The 23,624-nt window shown below is 45.1% G+C and overlaps 1 protein-coding gene across 1 annotated transcript in view; it reads right to left on the reverse strand.

The window, feature by feature from the left end:
- The window catches only part of STK10 (serine/threonine kinase 10), an 85,141-nt gene extending 64,228 nt beyond the window's left edge, over positions 1 to 20,913 (reverse strand). Inside the window, exon 1 of the mRNA XM_030574191.1 lies at positions 20,179 to 20,913. Coding sequence (XP_030430051.1) covers positions 20,179 to 20,334 — 156 coding nt within the window. The 5' untranslated portion in view covers positions 20,335 to 20,913. The remainder of the gene's footprint in view (positions 1 to 20,178) is intronic.
- Positions 20,914 to 23,624: the final 2,711 nt, after the last annotated feature.

The following is a 23,624-nucleotide window of genomic DNA, read 5'->3' on the forward strand; positions in this document are numbered from 1 at the left end:
GCCTTTGGTGTTAACCCAGGCTCCATTCTCCCAATTCTCACCCTCAACTCCTTTAGGAAGTGCCTGATATAAAAGTGGGGAGAATGTGCAGATGCATCTTTGCTACACAGACCCAGGGATAGGATAACTTACATAAGGTGACAAAAATCCCTCTTACCTTTCTCCAGTTCCCTGGTCACCGCCACTTCACTGCAAGAGGGAAGATGCTTTTCAAGAAGTCAAGAGACAAACCCATCAATGTTACCGTGAAGGCGTGGGAAGCTAAGACAGCCCCATAGCATAAGAGGTAATGGCCTGATTTTCAGGAGTCCTACGGGATCCACAAATCCCCTTGGTTTTGGCGGGAACTGCAGCGCTCAGCATCTCTGAAAACGTTCAGACCATAAACATTTACAAAGCAGGACCTCCTGCTGTACAGTTCTGAACCAGCTCCAGCCTTGCCCCCGAGACATGCTTAGCATTTACCAATGTAGCTGTGCATAATGGAGATGGGGCCCTCAGGTAGCTGTTTGGTGGGGGGGCGGGAGGGCAAAGCAGAACAGAAGTTAAATCTAACTTTCCTTGACAAGCCAGCACCTTATGTTTTATTGATCTTTGTTGCCATGGCATTTCTGGAAGCCTTAGATCAAGTTGGGGAAGACATGAGATATACTCTCTTGCCCACATCCTCCAGAGGGCTTATTTAACCAATGATAAGGGCCAGATATACTAGAAACAGCTTTGTTTATCTCAAGCTGCACCACATAAGCTGAAGGGTTCCTCCCCTTGTTCTCCTTTCCTCCCTGCTTCTTCAATCAGACCAGTGTGCAAAGTAACTGAAGCAGCCAGAAATGACATTCAGATTGCAAGCTTGTCTCTCACCAACAAAAGTTGGTCCAATAAAAGATATTACCTCACCCACCTTGTCACTCAAATTGTCATCACTTTCAGTCAAGAGAAACAAGCTCTAATCGACACTTGCATCCATTATACTGCATGCTACCAGTGAGGGGAAATGCCAACATATGCAAATAGGCAGTATGGTCTTCTCTTTCCACACAAAGGATCAGCCTCCATCACACTAGCATCTGTGATCTGAACTACCCTGCCCCCAATGCACTACTGCCTAGAGACTAAGGTATAATCCCCAAATGACAGACAGTTCAGGGGTGCGTTGAGACAGATCTGCTACCTTTGTTCAAAAGCAAGTGATTATACGATCAACTTCAGCTTTAAAGGAGGAGGGGCTGAGGAAATGGGAGTGACCTCTTTCATATCGGGCCCCTAAAGAGCTATTTAAAAATCAATGTGCTAAACTGTTTTCTATGAAGACAATCATAGAACTGGAAGAGACCTTGAGAGGTCATCTAGTCCAGTTCCCCACACTCAAGGCAGGACTAACTATTATCTAGACCATTCCTGACAGGTGTTTGTACAACTTGCTCTTAAAAATCCCCAATGACGGAGATTCCACAACCTCCCCAGGAAATTTATTCCAGTGCTTAACCACTCTGACAGGAAGTTTTTCCTAATGTCCAATCTAAATCGCCCTCGCTGAAAATTAAGCCCATTGCTTCTTGTGCTATCCTCAGAGATTAAGAAAAACATTTTTCTCCCTTCTCCTTGTAGCAACCTATTATCATGTCCCCTCTCAGTCTTCTCTCCTCTAGACTGAAAAAATTAGGTTTGTTTAATCTTCCCTCACGGGTCATGTTTTCTAGACCTTTAATCATTTTTGTTGCTCTTCTCTGTATTTACTCCAATTTGTCCACATCTTTCCTGAAATGTGGCACCCAGAACTGGACACAATACTCCTGTTGAGGCCTAATCAGCACAGAGTAGAGCAGAATTACTTCCCATGTCTTGCTTACAACACTCCTACAAATACATCCCAGAATGAGGTTTGCTTCTTTTGCAACAGCGTTACACTGTTGACTCTCATTTAGCTTCTAATCCACTATGACCCCCAGATCCCTTTCCACAGTATTCCTTCCTAAGCAGTCATTTCCCATTTTGTACGTGTGCAACTGATTATTCCTTCCTAAGAGGAGTACTTTGCATTTATCCTTATTGAAAATCATTTACCTTCAGACCATGTCTCCAGTTTGTCCAGATCATTTTGAATTTTAATCCTATCCTCCAAAGCATTTGCAACCCCTCCCAGCTTGGTATCATCCTCAAAACTTTGAGTGTACTCTCTATGCCTTTATCTAAATCATTGATGAAGATACTGAACAGAACTAGACCCAGAACTGATCCCTGCAGGACTCGTTATATCCTTCCAGCATGACTGTGAACCACTGATGACTACTCTGGGAACAATTTCCAACCAGTTATGCACCCACCTTATAGTAGCTCCTTCTAGGTTGTATTTCCCTAGTTTGTTTATGAGAAGGTTATGCAAGACAGTATCAAAAGCTTTACTAAAGTCAAGATATAACACATCTACCTCTTCCCCTCATCCACAAGGCTTGTTACCCTGTCAAAGAAGGCTATCAGGTTGGTTTTACACAATTTGTTTTTGACAAATCCATACTGACTTACTTATAATGAGGAAAGGGTCTGAGCAGCGGATGCATTTTAGTAACTGAAGCCACATACACTGCTGCTCTCTAAGAAGGTTATTGACAGGGTGGTTCCTCTGTTCACAGCCACACCGTGCCAGCAGCAGGCTGATTGAACATCCATCCGGGAATGTTTACAGCATTATTTTTCTTATTACTTTGCCCTTCCCAAGACCCCAGAAATAATCTAAGAGACTGAAGTCAACAAGTGGCTTGGCTAACAGAATGCATTTGTTAACAGTTGACAGACATTGGTCTCCCAGCCAAGTCAACCACTCTACAAAGGCGATGGTAACAGTGACACACCAGGCGCTTAAACATCTGCCTGACTGATGTGTCCAGTACACAGGGCACAAAGCTGGGCATAGGACATGTGTGGGAGAGGGGGCCCGACAATGTATTTTTCTGCTCACATGCCCAATGGCAGCTCGTTCCCACTCCTTGAGACATCCATTCCTCTAGCCTTAGGTCCTCTTTCCCCTCTCTCCTGTGTTCTTCCCCCTTTCCTCCCCAGAAGGCAGAGTGCTCTCAGCAGCAGCTCCAAATTCTTCAGAGTCCCACCCTCCAGGGTGCAGTGTGGGGCCTCACAGATCAGGATGTTAGTCAGTTTCACTTGGCTGGCAGTACATTTGCTTTGGTCTGCTCTGAATGTGAGCGTCCATATAAGAAAAACTTCCCTATCAGGCACAGGACTGCTAGCATTGTTCACCCAAAGGGGAAGAGACTAGCTGTTGGCTATCTGACTCCGGAAGTCACACCCTGCACAAAGACTGTTTTCACAATTTCACAGAATCAGCAGTTTGAGGGGTAGTAGAAATCCCTCTTAAGTCACCGAGTCTATTTCCCTGTCAAGGCAAGAGTTCTCCCTATGGTGCATTTCCTAGTGCTCAGTCTACTCTATTAAGTGCCCCATGTACACTGTATGTTTACTCCTCCATCTGAACAAGCAGGGAAACTTGGTGCAGAGTATTCAAGGCAGGCAGGTAACTGCTTTCATACAAGAGTTTGGCGTGATGCATTCACCCATGACCTGAGAGAAGGGAAAAGCCACATTTCTGTGTGTTATTGTTTGAGAGGGAAACGCTGGCAGGCTCCAATTATGATCTACCTTGTTTCTCTTTTTATGTATCTGTTTGGAAGGCCTACGCAGAGAGCTTAGAAAAGGATTAGTTCCCAGCATAAACAGAGTAGGTCTAGCTGAATCAGTCTCTCTCAATATATGGTTGTATCATCTATACTGAATAAGTGGCCTGGCAGAGGATAAAAGAATGGAGGGGAAACTGCATGAAGTGTAGAAGAAAGGCAAGTCTTCTCTCCCCAAACTGGACATATTTGCACTCTAGTGGTTTTAGAAGAATCCAGCACTTGCTGACCCAATACACCCTAAGAGGATGAAGTGGGTGGTGACCCCATTTCTATTAGGGCATATAAAACTAGCTTGAGCTTGGAGCAATTACAAGGGTGCCTCTAATTTTTTCCTCTTAAGTTTTAAAGAATGAATTACCACCAGGACACTGAAAAGTGATGGGCAGGTAAGTGGACCGGTGGGAGACACAGGAAAGTGCTGCCTTTCCTAGTAGAGTTCTTTCAAAAGAACGGACAATAATGACTGTACAGAGCAAGAATAAATACCCTTATAGAGCCTCTGTGTGCGTTAGAGGCTGGTAGAGATCTGGCAGAGGAAGTATGTGCTGTGAGAAAAGGTGTGGCTTCCCTTTGTGGTTACAACACAACACATGCACTTCCCCTCTGATCAAGGCCAGTTAGACAACATCCTCCAGTGCCACAATGCACTTGAGAAGCACTCAGAGGCTCTGCACTCAGCTGTCCTTAGCAAAGGCATCATTTATAGCTACTGTCCTTGAATTCCAGACAGGTTCTCCTGGCAAGATGGGACATGGATCACCGTGACTCACATCCAGTCTATTTTAATGATGAGTCTGAACCAAACTCCCCAAACTTTGAGGGCTCCTCTTAGTTCAGATCCAAGGCAAGAGAGTCCAGCTGCATCTCTAATACCATTGCCTCTCCTTCATGCTGGGGGCGAGGCCCCTTCCAGCCTACATTTCTAGGAGTCTGCTGAATAACCTTCTCTGGTGCATGCATGGTCTCATGTGTTACACATCTCGCATCAAAAAACTGGGTCCTGTCCACCTCTCCCTGACTCTATGCATTTGCTTTCTAGGGCTTCCCACCCTCATGAACCCAAATCCTCTTCTCTCCCCACTCCAAGATGGAAGCCAGAGTGCATTTAGAGGACTGTACTAGTCACTTTAGAAGCACCAGAAAGCCCCACCAGTCAGCATTCAGAGCATCATGCAAGTCAAACATTCATTTTCATGTGCAGCAGCCCATTTACAATCTAAATCTCAGAGAGCAGAAGGTGAGCATTCAGCAGGTGTGAAGGAAAGCCTGCTTGCAAAATGGGGGAGGGTGTTTTTCCACAGACTACTCCAGGGAACTGTATCTTCAGTTCAGTTGCCATCTCTCAGCAGCACTGCTGATTTCTGCAATTAGTTCAGTGAACAGAGTTACACTTGTGCAGGGAGCCAGAAGCCCCAGATGGAAGGTCCTGCCTTCCTGCCAGGTTTCTCTCTGTCTTTTCTTTGTTTTTTGAAGAGGGCCGCCAGATAAAGCCTTTTTTTGGCAGGCATTTAGAAGGTGCATTTGTAGCACGGCATCTCCTCTAATTTCAGATTTGCACTGAGGTGTCATATGCAGTGCACGGAGCAGCGAGGGGTGGAGAAGGGACTCCTGCCCTCTCCTAGGTGCTTAGTTATCAAGCCCTCCCCAGTCCCCCATCCCCTGGCCTGTATTCCATAGGAAGGGGCCTTTGCTCTGATGCAGTGCATAGGAATTCTGGGGAAGTTCCAAATTTTTTTAAAGGGATATTATTGACGTAAATATATTTACTACCATAGCAAGGAACATGAGCCATTGCACTAGCGTAATTTTATATCGAAAATTAAGAATGAGGAGGCAGAATGTTGCACTGAAAATGCAGAACCACACTGCAGAAGCTGCAGGGATCTAGCCAAAAGCTTTGACTCTGAAGCACAATTCTACCCCCAAGGAATGGGTTCTATGGCAGATTCCACAGCCCTGCTGGTCATACTAGGCATGGTGACACATCCCACTGGCAGGGAGTGCTCAGAGCACCCGTGTTCTGATCCAAGGGGAAAAACTTCAGAGCACGGACACAATAGCCCAACATACAAGACTGGCCAAGGCACTACCAGAAACTTGCTAGCAGAGACCTACAGGACACCCTTGCTAGAGAGACTTCAACTACATTAAAATGTTTCTTAGAAGCTTGACAGCACTGAAGAGTTGGAGATTAGGCAGATTTGAGCAGGAGGTCTGTTCCCAGCTTGACCACTACCTGTGTGTGAAGTCTGGGCAAGCCACTTCCCTCTCTGCCTCAGTTTGCCCAACAGTAAAAAGACTGCAAGGCCTCATGAAATCAGGGCTTGCAAAGCAGCTCGAAGCCCCCAGAGGAACAGTCTCCATTCCAGTGAGGAGCGTTACTAACAGGCTGAGTAACAACAGAGTAACACCCCCTGTTAGTCTCCCTCTGGGTATGAGCAATTCTTATTCAGAAAAGAGGATGTTTTAGGAAACTATATGCTTATGTATCCATTTAGATTGAATATCTAATACAGTCCTTGTGTGGGCTGGAAACTCCTCACAAGCCAGGGAAGACGTCCCTGCCCTATCTAGACAAACCCAGTCTAGCACACAATGGCCTAAGACTCAAAGTGCACAGCCCTATTAAACAGATACAATTAAGGGGCACAGGCTAAGCGGCTGTTTGAGCCAGACGGGCCAGCTGCCGGTTTTTAATTGCAGTGTAGACATACCCAATGAGACTTTAAGGCTGTCCCCAATTGGGTTAACAGCACAGGAACTGCTAGCTTTCCAACCAGGCGTTGTACTTTAGGCAGCACTGAAGCAGTTACATTTTTGACCATCTCAGCTTCCTCTTCTCTTCTACCCATTAATGGAAGTAGAAGACTACTGGTATCGGCTCAGGGAAGATGAGGCTGGAGCTGCTCAGCAGCAGAGACAGAAAGAGCAGAGCCCTCTCTCCTCCATTGCCTGCAGGCCAGCTGGGGCAGATTTACTGAACCCTGCTAGAGGAAGTTACAAAGTCACATTTCAGAGGAAGTCTGCATAAGAGCAGATAACTTTCTGAGCCAGTAGTTAGAGCACCTGCTGCTCCCATTTCAAACCCAGTGAACTAGTGACTCAAGAAAGGGAATCTGTATGTCGAAACCAGCGCTGCCCTGTGGGCCCATTGCTATGAATAAGCAGCACTTACCCCACGCTTTTCAAAGGGTCTCAAAGCATTCACAAAAGGACACTAATTCCCCACACTTTCTAGGGGGAAACTGAGGCACAGAGGCAAAGTGATTTATCCAAGACCACACAGGTCAGTAGCAGAGCTGGAAACTCACTTCAGGTTTCTGGACTGGGAGTCCTAACCCCTATGCACTGAATTGCCTTCCCCAAGTGACTGCACTAGAGAGGCCAAATCCAAATCTGGTACAGTCAGGTGAGTTTTCTTCTACCGAGCTCCACGTATTCACTCCAGATCTGAATTTGACAGTAGGTCCTCCTACTACATGAGCTTTAGCAAAATGTGCTATAGCATACACCTCAGAATTACACTATACATAAGCCACACTTACAATCCCACTACAGGTTTGGAATTTAAGGCAACTGTTTCCAGTCATGTTTATATGAATATTTTGCACTTATACCATCCCCCTGTATCCTTGAAGTTAGAGCTACTATTACCTGCCAACTTCATCCATACTGTGCCGAACGACACATCTACATCTACACAGTCTGACAGCTGTATCATGTAACCTCAACCCACCCACCCAACCTAGAAAGCAGCTTTCAGGATGCCAGATACATGCAGACCATACATACACCAGACTTGGGCTGTGGTCTGGTATGCAGCATTTCTGTAACTTATGGCTGGCCATTTCCCTGAACTCTGCTTGCTGGAGTTTTGCTAGGCATGACATAATACAACATGGACATAGATAGAGTGAAACCAATCTGGAAGTAAGTAGGTCACATGCTTGCACTGCTATCCATGGAACTACAATTCAGGTTTACAAGACAGGCCATTGATAATTTAAACTTTCAAGCCAGCTTCTGATCTCAATTGCCATGTAACTGATCAGAATCTGCCCCACAGATACTGAGAGGAAGGGAGTGTGTGTGCGTGTGAGGGGGGAAATCACATGAAGGTAGACTGAAAACCAAACTAACAATTATATTTAAGGAATCTATGCCCTTCTAAGTTTCTGACCTTGGAGTCAGGACAATATTCCTAATAGCAATGAGAACGCACATCTCCAGGCTGAGTAACTGAAGTTATATCACTATCTACAAGCTGCCAGCTATAAGAAAAGGGTCATTAAATGTAACTTCTCTACAGCCTTGTGTCACATGTAATCTGGCACCAGCACTGGCTCCCTCTGCAGCCTTGGGCAAGTACAACTTTCTGCCTCAGTTTCCCTCTGTACAATGCATCATAGGGGGTTTGTTTTTTCGGGGTGGAGAGCACTGAGGAAGCATCAGAATGGATCAATGTTGGTAACGCACTGTATACGCATTTATTGCTTGAGCCATGCATTAGGACTGATGAGGAAACCATTTGAGACTATGGTGACCTACTGCTCTATTTTATGAGGCAGATTTGTTAAAGAGCAGAACAGTTTGGAGTTCACCACTCTAAAAGAAAGTGTAGTTTAGCCACCAATCCACTGTCTCCAGCGCACATCTCCCCAACTATAGGGGCTCCAGAGAAGGAACATCAGCCAGCTATCCAGCCAGAAAAAATGCTGGAATATGGTGAAGTAGGAAACTGAAAAGCATTTCTGCCGTCAGGTAAAATACTCTCAGCTGTTCAACATTTAAAGAGCTAGCAGCATTCCAGAGGCAGTCAGTTTTTCGACTGAAGTTCACCAACATAAGAGACCTTCAAGAACTCAGCAGGTGAATGCCCAGATGCCAAGAATATAAACTGCCTGATACCGATCTGATTATGAACCGCAGCAGCTTATTCCAAAGCGCATCAAGCTGCATCTTGAAGCCCACCATCACGGCCATTCTAACCCCAAGGTAAATTTATCCCTAGACTGCTTCTTTACACTGAAAAAAGCAGACAGCTGCCAGTGGGGTGCCCAGATTGTATTGATGAGCGATGGATGGAATTATAGCCTGGTATTTGAAATCCTAAATGCCTTTTATGGCCAGCACCCACCTTGCTGGAGATTAAGTCACTAAGCAGCTGAGATTGACAGCTTTTAAAAAGAGTAAATGCAAAAGCAAGGTAGGAGCACTCACTTACCACTGGAAAACATATAAACTAAAAGTCACTCACTGAAGCACATCTACGGAACCAAGCAAAGGATCAGAATCTAAGGGTACAAGGCAAGAAGAGGATTTAGTTGTAGTTGTAGAGTGAGAGGTGGCTGCCCGACATGTTACAGCTGAACACACTGGGAATACCCAGAGCAACAGAACATATTTATAGGACTACACGCTAGAGGCAGAGGCAAGAAGTTATTGCTCAGCTTATGGACATAAGGAATAAAGATTGAATACTGTAGAAGAAAGGATCTCTACCAATGACTATGTACGAGAAATGTCCAATCTTCTTCCTACACGTGGCCTCCCCAACAGCCAACGCAAAAGGTTGGTCTGAATTCCAGTAAAACAACCCTGTAGAACATATAAGTGGAAATAATGGATTGCATAAAACCTAGTCATCTTCTTTGCATCTTAACTACCTCATGAGCTATTGCAAAATTCAGAGGCTGACAAATCCACCCTAGAACTATTCGAAGGCATTAATGAACATGCTACCAGAGGCCAGGTCTTGCTGTCCATTGAAAGAGAACAGAGTCATGGGTGATGTAAGGATAAGGCTCCAAGTGAACTTGTTCTTTTTCGTTATAAAAGGAGAAATCACTACTGAATGCATGGGGGTTTTTTAGAACAAAAAGCTTTATCAGTACTATAGCACATTCATTCTTCCTCCATTTGCTTGTCGGCACTTCCAAATAACCCACTTACTCCTCCCAAAGCAGAGGCTGATCTTACTAACATAGTGGAATAACATCACCCCATTTTCAGGGTGAAGTCTCCATTTTCTATCACTTCTTCCCTCCCACTCCCCCCCAAAAAGCTTTTCTCTGCATTGAATGGTGTTTGACACTTCAGATCTCTTTGGAAGTCCAGTGACTTTGTTTAAAACAGAGAGTGTATGTTTATCCTCCCTCATCAAACTCTGCATTTCAGGGTTGATAATTTCGATAAAAAGACTTTGCATGCAGCATGGTCACATTGTGTAGATCTGGAAATTGCTCATTCAGATATTTATCAGGGACAACATAATGGTTAATTGCTTTCAAATGAACTTAGCCTGAGCTGTCTGCATCAATAAATTAACGCCACTATAGAGAAGCTAGAGTTAATGTTCATATAACAGTCAAATAATCAATGACAGCTGAAATTAGTTTCCTAGCTGACAAGCCCCATAGAGTCACTCAGGTTTGTCACAATAAATTATGCATTTTTATACCCTCTGAACTCAGTGTTTGGGACCACCCAGCAGACTGCTATGACAAACAGGCAGAGACAGAACTACTAAATAGGTCAGGGCTGCAGAATGAAGCACTATGGATGCAACAGGAGACTCATGGGATTCCCAGCACTCTGCTGGAAGCCACCATGGCACAGGTACGCCTAAACTCACGCTGGGAGGGCAGAGAGGCTGATCTGTGAGCAAAACAGAGAACTCCACAACAAGAACTCGCTTACTATTGGCAGAGAAGAAGAGATATATACCAATATCCATTAGTTGTTGCTTTTTAAGAGGAATCCCCAGCCTGCTCCACTGGGTGTTGGAACTAACACTTGTTAACACTTGGTAGCAAAATGAGACCTTGACTGACACTACCCAACTCTTTTCATGCAATGACGTTGGTCATTCATGTCCTTTATCAGTTCCGTGTAAGCAGGAAAATGGAGTGGTTGGCACAACCACTGTGTCAGGTGACTATGAACCCATTTGTACAAAAGGGGTGAAAATCCTGGTCCTACCCCAATCGGTGAGAAAACTCCAAATGACTTCAACAGTCAGAGTTTTTCACCCAACATGTCACCCTCATTCTAACCTCGCTACCTCTACCAAAGCAACATGCTGGCAATGCTGAGTGAGCCAGACAGTGTGTGCGTGTTAGGTTCTCACCCTACATTCAGCTGAGCCACTAGGGCTTCAGATCTCTAGCACAAGAGCTGACCAATAAATTCTCCTAAGGGAGATGTTCCACCCACAGGAGGAAGAGGAGGGGGAAGTACTTTCCTGTAAAAGGGGATTCAAGGGTTGCTTTATGAGGAATTTTATGCAAAAGATTGTAAGAATTAAGGTGCAAACGCCCAGTCATTCCCTCCACACACGAAAGGAGGAAGGTTAATAGCACTGGGTAGGAACCTGCCTTAGGACAACAAGAAACACTGGCATCACAGGCCTGATTTGTATTTCCTTCCTACCCCTCTTCAAATGCAAGTCAGCACAGAAGGTCAACACTACCTACTATTTTGAGCCTACTGGAAATGAGGCCTACATAGACAGGCTCATTAGCTCTGTTCATCACCCCACCTCTTATAATCCTCCCTACTTCCAAAACCACCACCCTAAACTATTTGCAGGCTAGACCTCGCAAAGTTTTACCCCAAACCAGAAAGAGGAAACCTTATTCTACCCAGCAGCCATTGCTGCCTCAGCACAGACAAAAAAGTCCTTTCACTTCTGTTTACATGTTCTTATTTGTGCCGCAAACCTCACCAATGTAAAGCCTTCTCCCTTGTTCTTGGTCCTCTGTATCAAGTTATGGTGACTACCACTGACCTGCAGAACTCTGCCTGTATCTGAACAAGGATTAAGCTGGGAGCTTAACACCACGTTTCAATTTAAGGCTCCGCCTGATCGACTCTTTCCTCAGTCTCCTTGGCATGTTTCCTTCCCCACTATCCCCATCCTTGTTTACTTGCGCCAAGTCCTGCAGTGCTTCATTTGGCACTAGATTCACTCGGAGAGAAATGGAGTGCACCATAAATCACGTGCAACAACTGCTCCAGTTACCAGGCTATGGGCGAGGGAGGGTAGCCTGTTTCCAAGGTCTATCTTGCTACAGGGCCTTTCAGGAAGAGACATTTGTGAATGTGTGTCGAAGGGTGTGGGTATGGCTGAGAGAGAGGGGGGGCGGCTCTGTCTGATCCTTAGCAGGATAGAAGGAAAAGTGTTTTCCTAAGGCAGGGGTTCTCAAACTGGGGTCAGGACTCCTCAGGGGTTGTGAGGTTATTACATGGGGGATCGCGAGCTGTCAACCTCCATGCCAAACCCTGCTTATCTCCAGCATTTATAATAGTGTTAAATATATTAAAAAGTGTGTTTAATTTATTGGGGGGGGAGAGGTCGCACTCAGAGGCTTGCTGTGTGAAAGGGGTCGCCAGTAAAAAAAGGTTTGAGACCCACAGTCCTAAGGGAAGGTGTGGGGAGGGAGGGAAGGGAAGCTGAGCAGAGAGTTAGTGATGCCTCACTTTTCAATAGAGCTGTTTAACCACAGTTTATCAGTCCTCCCAGAGTGACAGACCAAGGTGTCATCTGTAAAATGAAGAAACTGAGGTAGGCAAGATAACGTCACACAGCGCTTCGGAGGCAAAGGCGCCTAAGTCTGGGCCCAATAGTCCTAGGTGGTAAACACGAGCTGAGGCACAACTCCTACATGAAATGCATAAGCAAAAACTTTCTGCTCACTCACTGTGTGTGATTTAGAGCCTTCTGGTAAACATGGTGCAACATATTGGGTTCTGTCCCATTAATGTAATGTCAGCCAGGATTAGAAAAACCACTGTCCAACTCTTAATGATTTGCACCAAGTGGTTACTCCGGCAACCACGGAAACTTTTTGGAAGGATTAGGGGAAGAGAAGTGGTTTGGAAAACAAATTGTGAAATGTTAATGAGAAGCAGAAGCACTTCCCCCAGCTTTGCAGACTAGGTGCAATAAGAAATCACATAGTCAGAGAGATCAGCCTATGGCTGTGGATCTCCCGGCTCTAAAACATCACAAGGACAAGCAAATAACATGATCGAAGCATGATGCAAAACCCTGACACACACGTGTTTCCTCCCTGAGGGCTGAAGGAGAACCCAGCATCATTTCTCGTAGAGAATGGATGAGAGACTAAAAGGATTAAAGCAATGGCACATCAGACAAAGATGGGTGGCAGTCACAGGCCTTTAAGGACTAGCCCAGTATTGCTTCTCGCTCACCAGCTTGTTCCCATATGCCACGGCGCTGAGTGCATCAGAAACGGCAAGGCCAACCAGCTGACTTTTTCTTTGCTGATACTTTTAAAGTGCTGCTCTGCAGCATCTGCTCATGAGCCTTCTGCTCACCTTGTATTTTTGAGTGGGTATGGGGAAGTGTAACTAGCAAATGGATTTATCTGATAATGCATCTGCTCCTTCCCAGTGGGGCCCTCATTGCTTTGAAGCAGGGGGAAAGGATAGAGAAGTTTTAAGAGCCAAGAATCCACTAAACAAGAATTCCCCCCAAGTCTCCTGGAGATATTCAGCCAGCATAGACCCAAGAGCTTTGTAACACTGCGCACTGCTCACTATTAACCTCTTCCTCCCCAGGGGTTTTTGTCAAAAAGCCATAAAGGCTAAAGGAAAAAAACATGCGACCACTTGTTGGAGGTTTCCTAGCAACTTTCTACGTTGAGCTGGGTGCAGAGGAAGCTCACAGCTGAGGAGCGGGTTGAATAGCTGGTGTGAGTCAGTGCCAGGGAATGGGGCTTAGGCAGCCAAGGTTACAGTATTTTGGGGCACGTTTTGTTCAGCCTTTTTGCCACATGCCAGAAATGCGTCAGAACAACTGGGCCCTTGTAGGGAAAAAATTAGCCCTTCACTTTCCTACCTCCACAATTAGAAACCCAACCACCATTGCTGGTGTACTGGGATTGTGAATTGCTTCTGCCCTGCAGCACAGATCCTCTTGAAGGACTTCGTTGATGGAGACAGAGGTGGCATGCTTGAACCTACTTGCAAAAGTTACACAAAACTCAATACAGACAACAACGCAAACACTTCAGAAGTTCCAGCACCCACGCACTTCGCCCAGCAGGTCCTCCAGGACCTCCTTCGTGTGCAGTTTCAGTAACTATTTCCAAGCTACAGGAACGCCAGGCAAAAGTGTCTCAAGTTAGGTTAACTAAATACTTTTGCATGAGATCACAGGTAGCCACTGAGGAAGTGAACACAAAAGCAATAAAATGCTATTACAGCTGACAAGAGATGTTTTATAGCCTTTATACTTTGTGAAGTGGCTGCGCTGGGAGCTGTTTTTCTGTAAGTAAGTCAACTGAAACGTAAGAAATTGGACTGACTTAGACTCCACTTCCAAGCGGAAGCAGTTCCCTCAGTATTCTCCTCACAAATGGCAGACTGTCCCTCCGTGACCCCACATCACTGTGAGAGCACTGGGATACAATTCTCAGGCATTGCTTCAGAGGCGAGGGAGCTGGGCGGTTGTCTTACCTGAGAAGTAAGCAAAGCTGGGAAATGGGAATGAAGTTTGAGACTTAGTGTCAGGCCAGACAAGCTAGACTGTGAATGCTCCAGTCAGGTAAGCAGGGGCCTTTGCTAGCTTAATACCATATGCATCTCACCCTTTAAACCCTCCAATACCTTAAGCATGCCAGTGCCAATGCTACATCACTTTCTTAAGAGAAATGTTTGCTGAAACTTAGCACAAGTGATAAAAGAGCCTGGATAAAGTTTTCAAAAAAGTGACTTAGGCACTTAAGAGTTAAAAACCCACTGAAAATCAATGGGTGCCTAAATCACTTAGGTGTTTTTTAATACTGTATCCACCTTTTAATCCAAGTCTTCAGTTACAGAACCGTTTGAGAGATTGGGGGCACTATAGGCAGAGCGGTATAAGCGTAGTGCTTAGGGCCCTATTTGAGGATCCTGGCCACATTGAATTCAATGGGAGTTTTCCCTTTGATCTCAATGGGACCAGGATGTCATCCATAGTGGTTGTATTTGTAGGGCCACTAGGATGCTGACACCCATTTACTAGGAAAGAAGCAGCTTCTTCCTCTCCCCCCTTTTAAATGGAAAATAACCCCCTTGCTGTTCAAAGAGACAAGGGCAAAATTAACAGGCCAAACTGTGACCTTACAAAACATGCACATGTTGTTTTGTGAATGTTTTATGATGCAGTTGGAAAACTATTGGGGGGTTTTTAGAACGGCCAGCAACTTAGAAACTTAACGTGCAAGTCGGTAAAACCGCATGGAGAGATATTAGTTGAATCAGGCCTGAGCTACCGAAATCCACCCCAAAGTCAGAGAGTTGCAGTTTTAATTAGTGAGCACTGAGGCAGGTAGGAGAGGAAACAGTACAAGCACTTCTAATGTATCTATCACCATGGGATCCAGGTATAACCTGCAGCTATATGCTGCATAGTAAATAAGCGGTTTTATTTTCATTCTCGTTCCTCACACCAAGATTTAAACAGTAGTTATATTTTCCAGGGCACATAATATTACGCACCTTACTACCATCACAGACTGAATAATTAAAATGGATTTTTTTTTAAATTGAGGTGGACAAGATGGAAGAGGAAGCATATAACAATTTCTTTATAAAGGAGACACTAATTTATGTTCCTGAAGTTGCAATCAGATAGCTTCTGGGGTTGGGTGGGGTGGAATAATATCGATATAGAACCTTTTACTGAAAGACCTTTGATCAGGAATTCAGATTAATGAATTCTGTTTGCTGCAAAACTGACATTGCAACTGCGAGCAGCAGGATAGACCGCACTATTGAAGGGGACATCCTGTCCACACCCTGCCACAGGCAAGTGTTATCAGGGGAGTAGGTGTTCTCCTCTGTGCTACTGGAACACAGCGATAGCATTTCATAAAAAGGCATAAACACAGCAAAACAATCCCATGATTAAATACAGCAAGTTCTAAGGGAAGACGTCTTTAGACATGTACAAGTTGACAGGCACATGCACTCCTAACTATCCCCTTTGATATTTGTGCAACTGTTTGCCACAGTAAGTACTACATTGAACAGTATTTGCAAGATGGAACTGCTGGATCAGGGCTCAGAGTCTCCTTGTTGGACAACACCACTACCGATGCCCCTGAGATTAGTATACAGAGGAGCCAGCTCAGCTGCCTGAAGTTGAAGCAATTAGCTACATTCCACAAAACTAAAAGTCAGTGGAGCCATGGCTGTAAGTTTTATAAGACTTGTCTTAGCGCAGTCGTAGTGAAAAGCGTGAATAATCCTTGATCACCATCAAACTTTTTTCCCTAGTCATCATTTCCTTTGGAAAAGGGCTGTGGTTTTGAAATCCTACAATTATCCTTTGTATTTATAGGTCTCCAAATCTAGAGGTACTGCAGGCTGCAAAGACCCCTTAATATAAACTGAATAACATTCACAGCTAATGAAGGCTTCCTGTAGCTACGGGCCTGCTTTCACAGGGCCTGATCCAAAAGACAGAAAGGCTCCCATTGACTTCAGTGGATTTTGGATCAGGCCAATAGCAAAGTGTGCTTGAAGGTCACATTTCCATCTAACAATGCAATACCCACACTATAGTATCTTATAACAGCAGAGATTACAACCATTGACAGCGAGAGGGAAACTGCTTCTCACCCCCCGTCCTTCCCTGCCACTTTGCAGCTTTATTCCTGTGGCATAGAGTATTTTGCTGCTTCCCATTCACAGCCACGTTCTCCTTTGCTATACAGATCTCTAGGCAGGAGCAGGAGAATCCCAGCCATTTTCATTTGACTGGAGAATTCTTTAGGATTCAACACACGCTGTTTAGACGGGCTCTGTCATAAACCATTTTTTTTTAAACAAATCATTTAAAAACCATCAAGTTGTCAAGGGCCCTTAAAGTTACTGATACTACGTTGACAAAAGTAGGAAACTACTTCAAAGTTGGTCAGCTTCACACTTAGGAAATCCCTACCAACTCTTTAATGAAAATATTTATTTATTTATTTTTACACTTTAACAGGACTCAATGAGGCTATTACACACCCGAGTCCTCCCTCCTCCACCATAACAACAAAAATCTTTCTAAAACCAAAACCTGAAGGTTGCTCATTTTTTCTTTTACTAAACTTCTTAAATTTGCTCCGGAGTTGAACTTTGCTAGTTAAGTTTCAGCCAGGAGCAAGATGTTGATGCATTTAAAACACATGGACACAGTATGCTCAGATACTACGGTGATGGGCATAGCATAAGAACTGAAAGAGGGTAGGACACAACTGCAGACAGACTGTACCATAATACTGCATGGTCATGCAAGAGATAAGTAAAATATTTTGTACACTAACCTAATGCAAAAGTTTCCAGTTCTTCATAATAAATGTGTTGTTTGGACAAGGAGTCTGAAACTACTTGCTTGTGTACGCAGCAAGATGTGCAAAATCTCAGAGTGTGATTTCAAGTGTTTTCTATATCTTGACTAGCTGCAATTTTTCTGTGTGTGTATGTGTACGTACACAAATGAACAGGAACAATAAGGTATGCCTAAACATTTCACTTCAGCATCCTGTGCAAGGCCATCTTGCTACAAACACCCATGACTCTCAGCTCCAGATTCGAGTGTTAATTTAGAAGATGGAGAAGGGAAGAGAACAGATGGATTAAATCCTGCTTAGTGGCACAGAAGGCTGCGTCTCTATAACAATCTTACTGTCTAGTTTCTAAATATGACTTTATAACTATTTTTGAATATGATCTGTCCCCATCAGCTTACAAATAAATACACCGGATGCATTTAAATCCAAAATGCTTCAACACCAACCATTTATACACCAACAATGTCCTTTTCTATCAGAAGGGTAAGCCCAAGGAGAGAGAAGATGAGCAACGGAAAAGTTTGGTTGTGGAGAGTGAAAGAGTTAGTTCTTGGACTCTTGCTGGAATTCAAAAGCCCTTGCTTAAAGATAAACAATGTTAAAAAATAAAAAAAAAAGAGGGACATCTTAGAAGTAGATATTTAAAGCCTGGAAGCAGATACTCATGACCAAATACTCTAGTAGTAGGTGGCTTAATTTTAATGTGCACGCTATAGTATGGCAGCCTATATTACTGCATGCCTTTCTAGGCACCTGGGGACAAGGCAAGTGAAAGGAGACAGTTATTTGGGGTGGGGCTCGCATTCACGATTAAGCAAGTAATGCCTTCAGTTACAGACAGCCTGTTGGACTACAGTGATTTTTTTAATTTGATTCCATATTTAGTAATGGCATTCAAGAGTGATGGATGGGTTTAAAACTTCCTAGAGAGCCTGTTCCAATTTGTTTGTTCTCTTCACAATCATATTTTTGCTATTTTGAAGCAATATTTCCTGTCTTTGTCTGAAAGAATCTCACAAACAGGGGCAACTGATTATACAAGGAAAAAAGTTAAAGCGAATGTGGACAAAGTGCTTTCCAATACACAAAGCAAAATGAAGCCAGAGAAAAATAATCTCTTTCTAACCTCAGGTGCTACTGGTAACAACAGCAGGGTAAAGATTTCTGAGAAGAGTAATTGTGAAGACAGTGCCACTTTCAGCAAAAGTTGTGCACTATTAGATAATTATTTCTGCTTAAGAAAATGAGGGTTTACTAGCAACATGAGACAGACAAGCAATCATTCCCAGGGGCTCTGGCAAAGCACCTCAGTCCTGACCTGCAGCCCACCTGCTTCCTTCACATATGTGGATTTTGACTTGTTCTTCAGCAGCATTTACTTATCAAATTCTAAGGCATCAGTTCACACTGCAAAATTGCCAATGAGTATATTCAATAAGACCTCTAAACTCATCTTTTCTGACTCTGAACACCATTTGAAGCCAGGTCTTGTAATATGGCTGGAACACCAACCCTCTTCATTCATCTTGTGACAAGTCTCTAACAGTCTTAAGACACCAAGGCCACAGTTATTGTGCAGGCTTGTTTGTCTAGTACTCAGCATCGCACAAGCCTGCAGTTTGACATGCAATAGAAAGTACAATAGAGTATCTGGCTTTGAAAATGCAACCCCTTAACATAAAGATTAAGCACTCATAGCACTGCATCTGTCCCTGCTGTCAACGGGCATGTCTCCTTTGCAAACTCCAAGAAATTCTCACCATTTCCTGCTTGCAAAGGACCACAGTGATATGAATATTTTTACCACTGGAAGCATATAAAGCTTGCATGCAGCCTTCTGAGTGCTGACTTCTAAGAAAGATCTCTTCATTCATCTTACCTAGAGGCTGGGCAAGGAACACCCAGCAGAGCTATTAAACTATCACTCAGAAAACATCATCTCACCTCTCCTTGTGCCTACCCACATGGACGCTTTCCTCTCTCATCCCTAATGCAAAGTACATAGCTTTTCATCAGTTTCTAGTCACAGTAGCTAGTGGGATCTGCAAAGCTGACTCAGGCTCCCAAAAGGATTTTTCCTGAAATGCTGAAGACAGCTCTAGATTTGTTTAACAAGTCAGGAGACTGTGAACAAGCCCTGGACAACAGGGCACAAAGACAAGAGATCTTTCAGCCCAAAGCAATGCTGCTTAGATTTGATAGAAAAGGAAAGTGCCAGAGCTGATTTGCTGCATGTTGCTGAGCTCTGAGACAGCCCCTGCAGGTGTCCTTGTCAGCCACCTGCGACATCTACTAGGACACACCTTTATCTCAGCTGACACAAGCTGCACTAGAAGAGGGTTTGGGAAGGACAGGAGGAGGAGGAAACAGTAGATATAATGCTAAAAAATAAATTGGCACAACGGACATGTTGTTTTTTCTACTCATATATCGTCCTCGGCACCCAAAACCACTCCAGGGCACTTAGTATTTGCCTGGGAACCTCCCAGCCAGACACTGGCCCGCACAGTGTCATAGGGACCCACCCAGGCAGAAGGGCCAGCACCTCCCCTATCCACCCCAAAAATGACAATCCTGTCTGCGGATTCTCAGTCAAAAAGTTCCTCCGCTCCAGTGCAAATACCATCCCCTACCCCCACTCCGCGGCAGCCTCCAAAGGGTTCGTGTATCTTCCTACAGTTTCCCCACACTGCACACACAGTCCTCAGGGCACCTGCACTCAATGGCTGGTGCCAAAGGACCCTAGAGAATAAACAGTAAACACAGCCAAGGGGGCCCTTTTCTCATAGTGCCGGGGCATCTCAGCCCTGCCCGAGGGGCACAACTTTAGGCTCAGACTCCAAAGAGTGTAGCGGGGAAATGGCCGGGGGAAGGGGCATGGCCTAAGCTCCCTCCTCGCCCGTCCTCTTCTTTGCTTCCCCCCTAGTCCTCCTGGCTGCCATGCATCGCTCCGGCTGTAACCTTTCCCCACACTGCCATGCCACCGCCACCCCAAGGCCAGGGCACGCACCCACCCATGTGCCTGGGGTCTCAGTTTTCCCCCAGGCCAGCCCCGCCACACACACAACGGGGGCTTTGCAGTCCGTTCCCCTGGGGGCACCCCCAGCATTGCCCCGGGGCGGGGCCCCCGGACCCACCTTGTACACTTTGCCGAAGGCACCGTCCCCCAGCTCCCCGACGATCTCCCACACCTCGTTGGGGTCCAGGTCCCGGCGGACGTGCTCGTACTCCTTGGATCGCCTCTTCTCGAAGGTGGAGAGGCGCAGGATGCGGCGAAAGTTGGCAAAAGCCATGGTGCTGCCTGGGGCGGGGGTCCCCGACCATACAACAGGCAGAAGGGAGCTCCAGGGAGAACCTGCGTGTACCCCGGGGACACGGGAGAGCGCGGGGGCCAGTAGAGCAGAGGTGCCCTCGGGAGATGGGGCGAGGGGCGCAGTGGAGAGGAGCGCAGAAAGCGAGGGGCTGAGGAGTCGCAGTACGGAGACACTTCACAGCCCAGCCCTCAGGTCCAGTATCCCCGCACCAGCCGGGCGAGCCGCTGCCCAGCCTAGGAAGGTGCCGTGCCCCCGGCCAGCCAGGATCCCAGCGCCCGGCAGATGCTCCTCAGTGCTCTGCCTGCGGGGAAGCAGGGCGCGACAGCAGCAGCCGCTGTTAGGACAGGGACTTGGAGCTGCCGGGCACAAGGCTCTCAAAGGGGAAGCGACGGCCAGCGACTGCCCGCGGCGCTCAGAACAGCTGGAGCTGCTCCCCGCCCGGTGCGCTGCGGAGTTTCCCTCGGGACCAATACCCAGACGGGGAGGGCGGCGCAGCCTCAACCCGAGCGCATGGAACCAAGACCGCTCCACCTGCTGGAGCTTCGCTAACGCCTTCCCCTGCCCATTGGATACAATGTTCTACTGTCCCCGCCCCTAGCCCGCTGGATACTTTACATTCTACTGTCCCCGCCCCTAGCCCGCTAGATACTTTACATTCTACTGGCCCCGCCCCTGGCTATAGTTTACCCGAAAGGGCACTGGTGTGTCCCTTGCCATGCAGTTCCACTGCCCCCGCCCTCTTCGCAGGGAGCACTGGGAAGTGTAGTTCTTCCTCTGTGTGAAGTATCAGAGGGTAGCTGTGTTAGTCTGGATCTGTAAAAGCAGCAAAGAATCCTGTGGCACCTTATAGACTAACAGACGTTTTGGAGCATGAGCTTTCGTGGGTGAATACCCACTTCCTCAGATGCATGCAATGGAAATATCCAGGGGCAGGTATATATATGTGTGCTAGCAAGCAAGCACACATATATGAACTGTTGAGCTTCAGTTCATCTGCAAATTTGACACCATCAGCTCAGGATTGAACAAAGACTGTGAATGGCTTGCCAATTACAGAACCAGTTTCTCCTCTCTTGGTTTTCACACCTCAACTGCTAGAACAGGGCCTCATCCTCCCTGATTGAACTGACCTCGTTATCTCTAGCTTGCTTGCTAGCACACATATATATACCTGCCCCTGGATATTTCCATTGCATGCATCTGAGGAAGTGGGTATTCACCCACGAAAGCTCATGCTCCAAAACGTCTGTTAGTCTATAAGGTGCCACAGGATTCTTTGCTGCTTCCTCTGTGTGGTGATTTGAAGAATTGCTTTTCGGTAGTAGTTACAAAGGTAGAAGCAGCCCGTGAACCATTGAGCTCTGGACTGGTGCATAGGGGTTGCCTGTCTTGCAGAAACCCAGAAGGGTCACACTAAATTGTGACGTTGTGATCTATTTGCTGACGAGTGTGAATATAATATAACTAAAATATGCTTAGTGCAAAAGGTCTCTTGTAAGGTATCATTACAAACTTATAATCTACTGAGTGTGAGCATCTTATTTGTATAAATGTATCACTCTTGTATCTGAAACTAGAAATATGAAATATAACTGAGGGCCTATTTTAATTATGCAAAGTGTTGGCCATTAACGGTGGTTTGGAGTCTTAATGGCTCTCATTAGCCAGGACAATTAACTGTAGATGGCTCTGTTTTACTTGTAAGTCTTGCTGTATAGGTGTGTGCTGGCAAGTGGGTAATGAAGTCTTACAGTGACATGTCATCATGTCACCTGAACTGGAATTCCTCTTTAACCTGGTGCTTTTCCATTAAAAAGAAGGGGTGGGAATCTAGAGGGACAAAGGATTCCCACCTTATGCAAAAGATACATAAGTGTCTGAGTAGATTGTCATAGCAAGACTGTGAACTGCTGTTATGCACCAATAGAAGTAGCAGAAGAGAAAGATGAATTTTATCCATGGCTGGGTAACACTGTAGATCATAATTTGATTTGATAATGGAAGATATGAATGCAAATGTTGGTAACAGACATTGTCAGCAAATGAATAGCAATGGACCATATGGCACTGAGATGGCAAACAATAATGGGGAAAGGTTAAGAACTTGTGGTGAGATGCATAATCTGATAATTGGCAGTGCTTAGTTTCCTCAAAAAGATATGCACAAGTTTGCATGGAAGTCACTAGATGGTCATATCAAAAACCAGATTGACCACATTATTATCAGTAAAAGGCAAAGAAGGTCATTACTGGATAATAAAGTCTATACAAATATCAAGTGTGGCAGTTATCATGAACTGCTAATGGGAAAGATTAATATGAAATTAAAGTCCAAGAAAAAGATGTCTGTAGCTCGAGGTCAATTTCATCTTGATAAATTAAGGGATAGCTCTGTGAGGAAGACATACAGGGTGAGACTTGGAGGTTATTTCAAACCATTAATTTGCGATAATGAAGAAATTGCACTCCAGACTGGATGGGAAATATTCAAGGAAGTGATATAAAATACATCAGAGGAAGTTATTGGAAGGCATAAGCAAACAAGGAAATCTGGACAAGCAATGAAACAAGAACATGATAAGAAAAGCGTGAACAAGTCAAGACTACTGAGAAAGTGGAAGAAGTGAAAGTGTTACCAAAGTGGTGAAGAAATTACAACAATTGGACAAGCAAAAGTTCTGGAAAGAGGAGGTTCCACAACTAAAGGAGGCACGAAGAAAACAAGATATGAAAATGATCTACAAAAAGGTTAAGTTGTTAGGAAACACAATTAGGCCAATGATGCAAGCAGTAAGAAAGACTATTGGTGAACTGCCAACAAATGCTGAAGAGATGCTGCAAGTATGGAAAGAGCATTCTGACAAAATGCCGAATGCTGTAGTTCATGGAGATGCGAGCATTCTTGACATGCTAGATGAACAGGGCAGATTGCAAGACAATGGATTTCAGCACTGAACCACCATCAGAAGAAAAATTAGAGCAGTGAAGCAATTAAGAAATGGGAAAGCTGCAGGAACAGATAATATAACAGCTGAGCTGCTACAAGCTGGCAGGAGAAATGCTAACAAATCTTTAAGAAAAATATATAAGAAGATATGGGAGCAAGAGGAGGTACTGTATGACTGACTAAAAGCAATAGTTGTACTAATCCCGAAGAAAGGGTATCCTACCGATCTGAATAATTATAGTGGTATACGCTTATCATCAGTACTGGGAAATCATGATGAAAGTAAATGTCAACAAATTAAGACCAGTTTTACAGGAAATAG

Source organism: Gopherus evgoodei, chromosome 8 (assembly GCF_007399415.2).
Source record: "Gopherus evgoodei ecotype Sinaloan lineage chromosome 8, rGopEvg1_v1.p, whole genome shotgun sequence".
Taxonomy (NCBI): domain Eukaryota; kingdom Metazoa; phylum Chordata; order Testudines; family Testudinidae; genus Gopherus; species Gopherus evgoodei.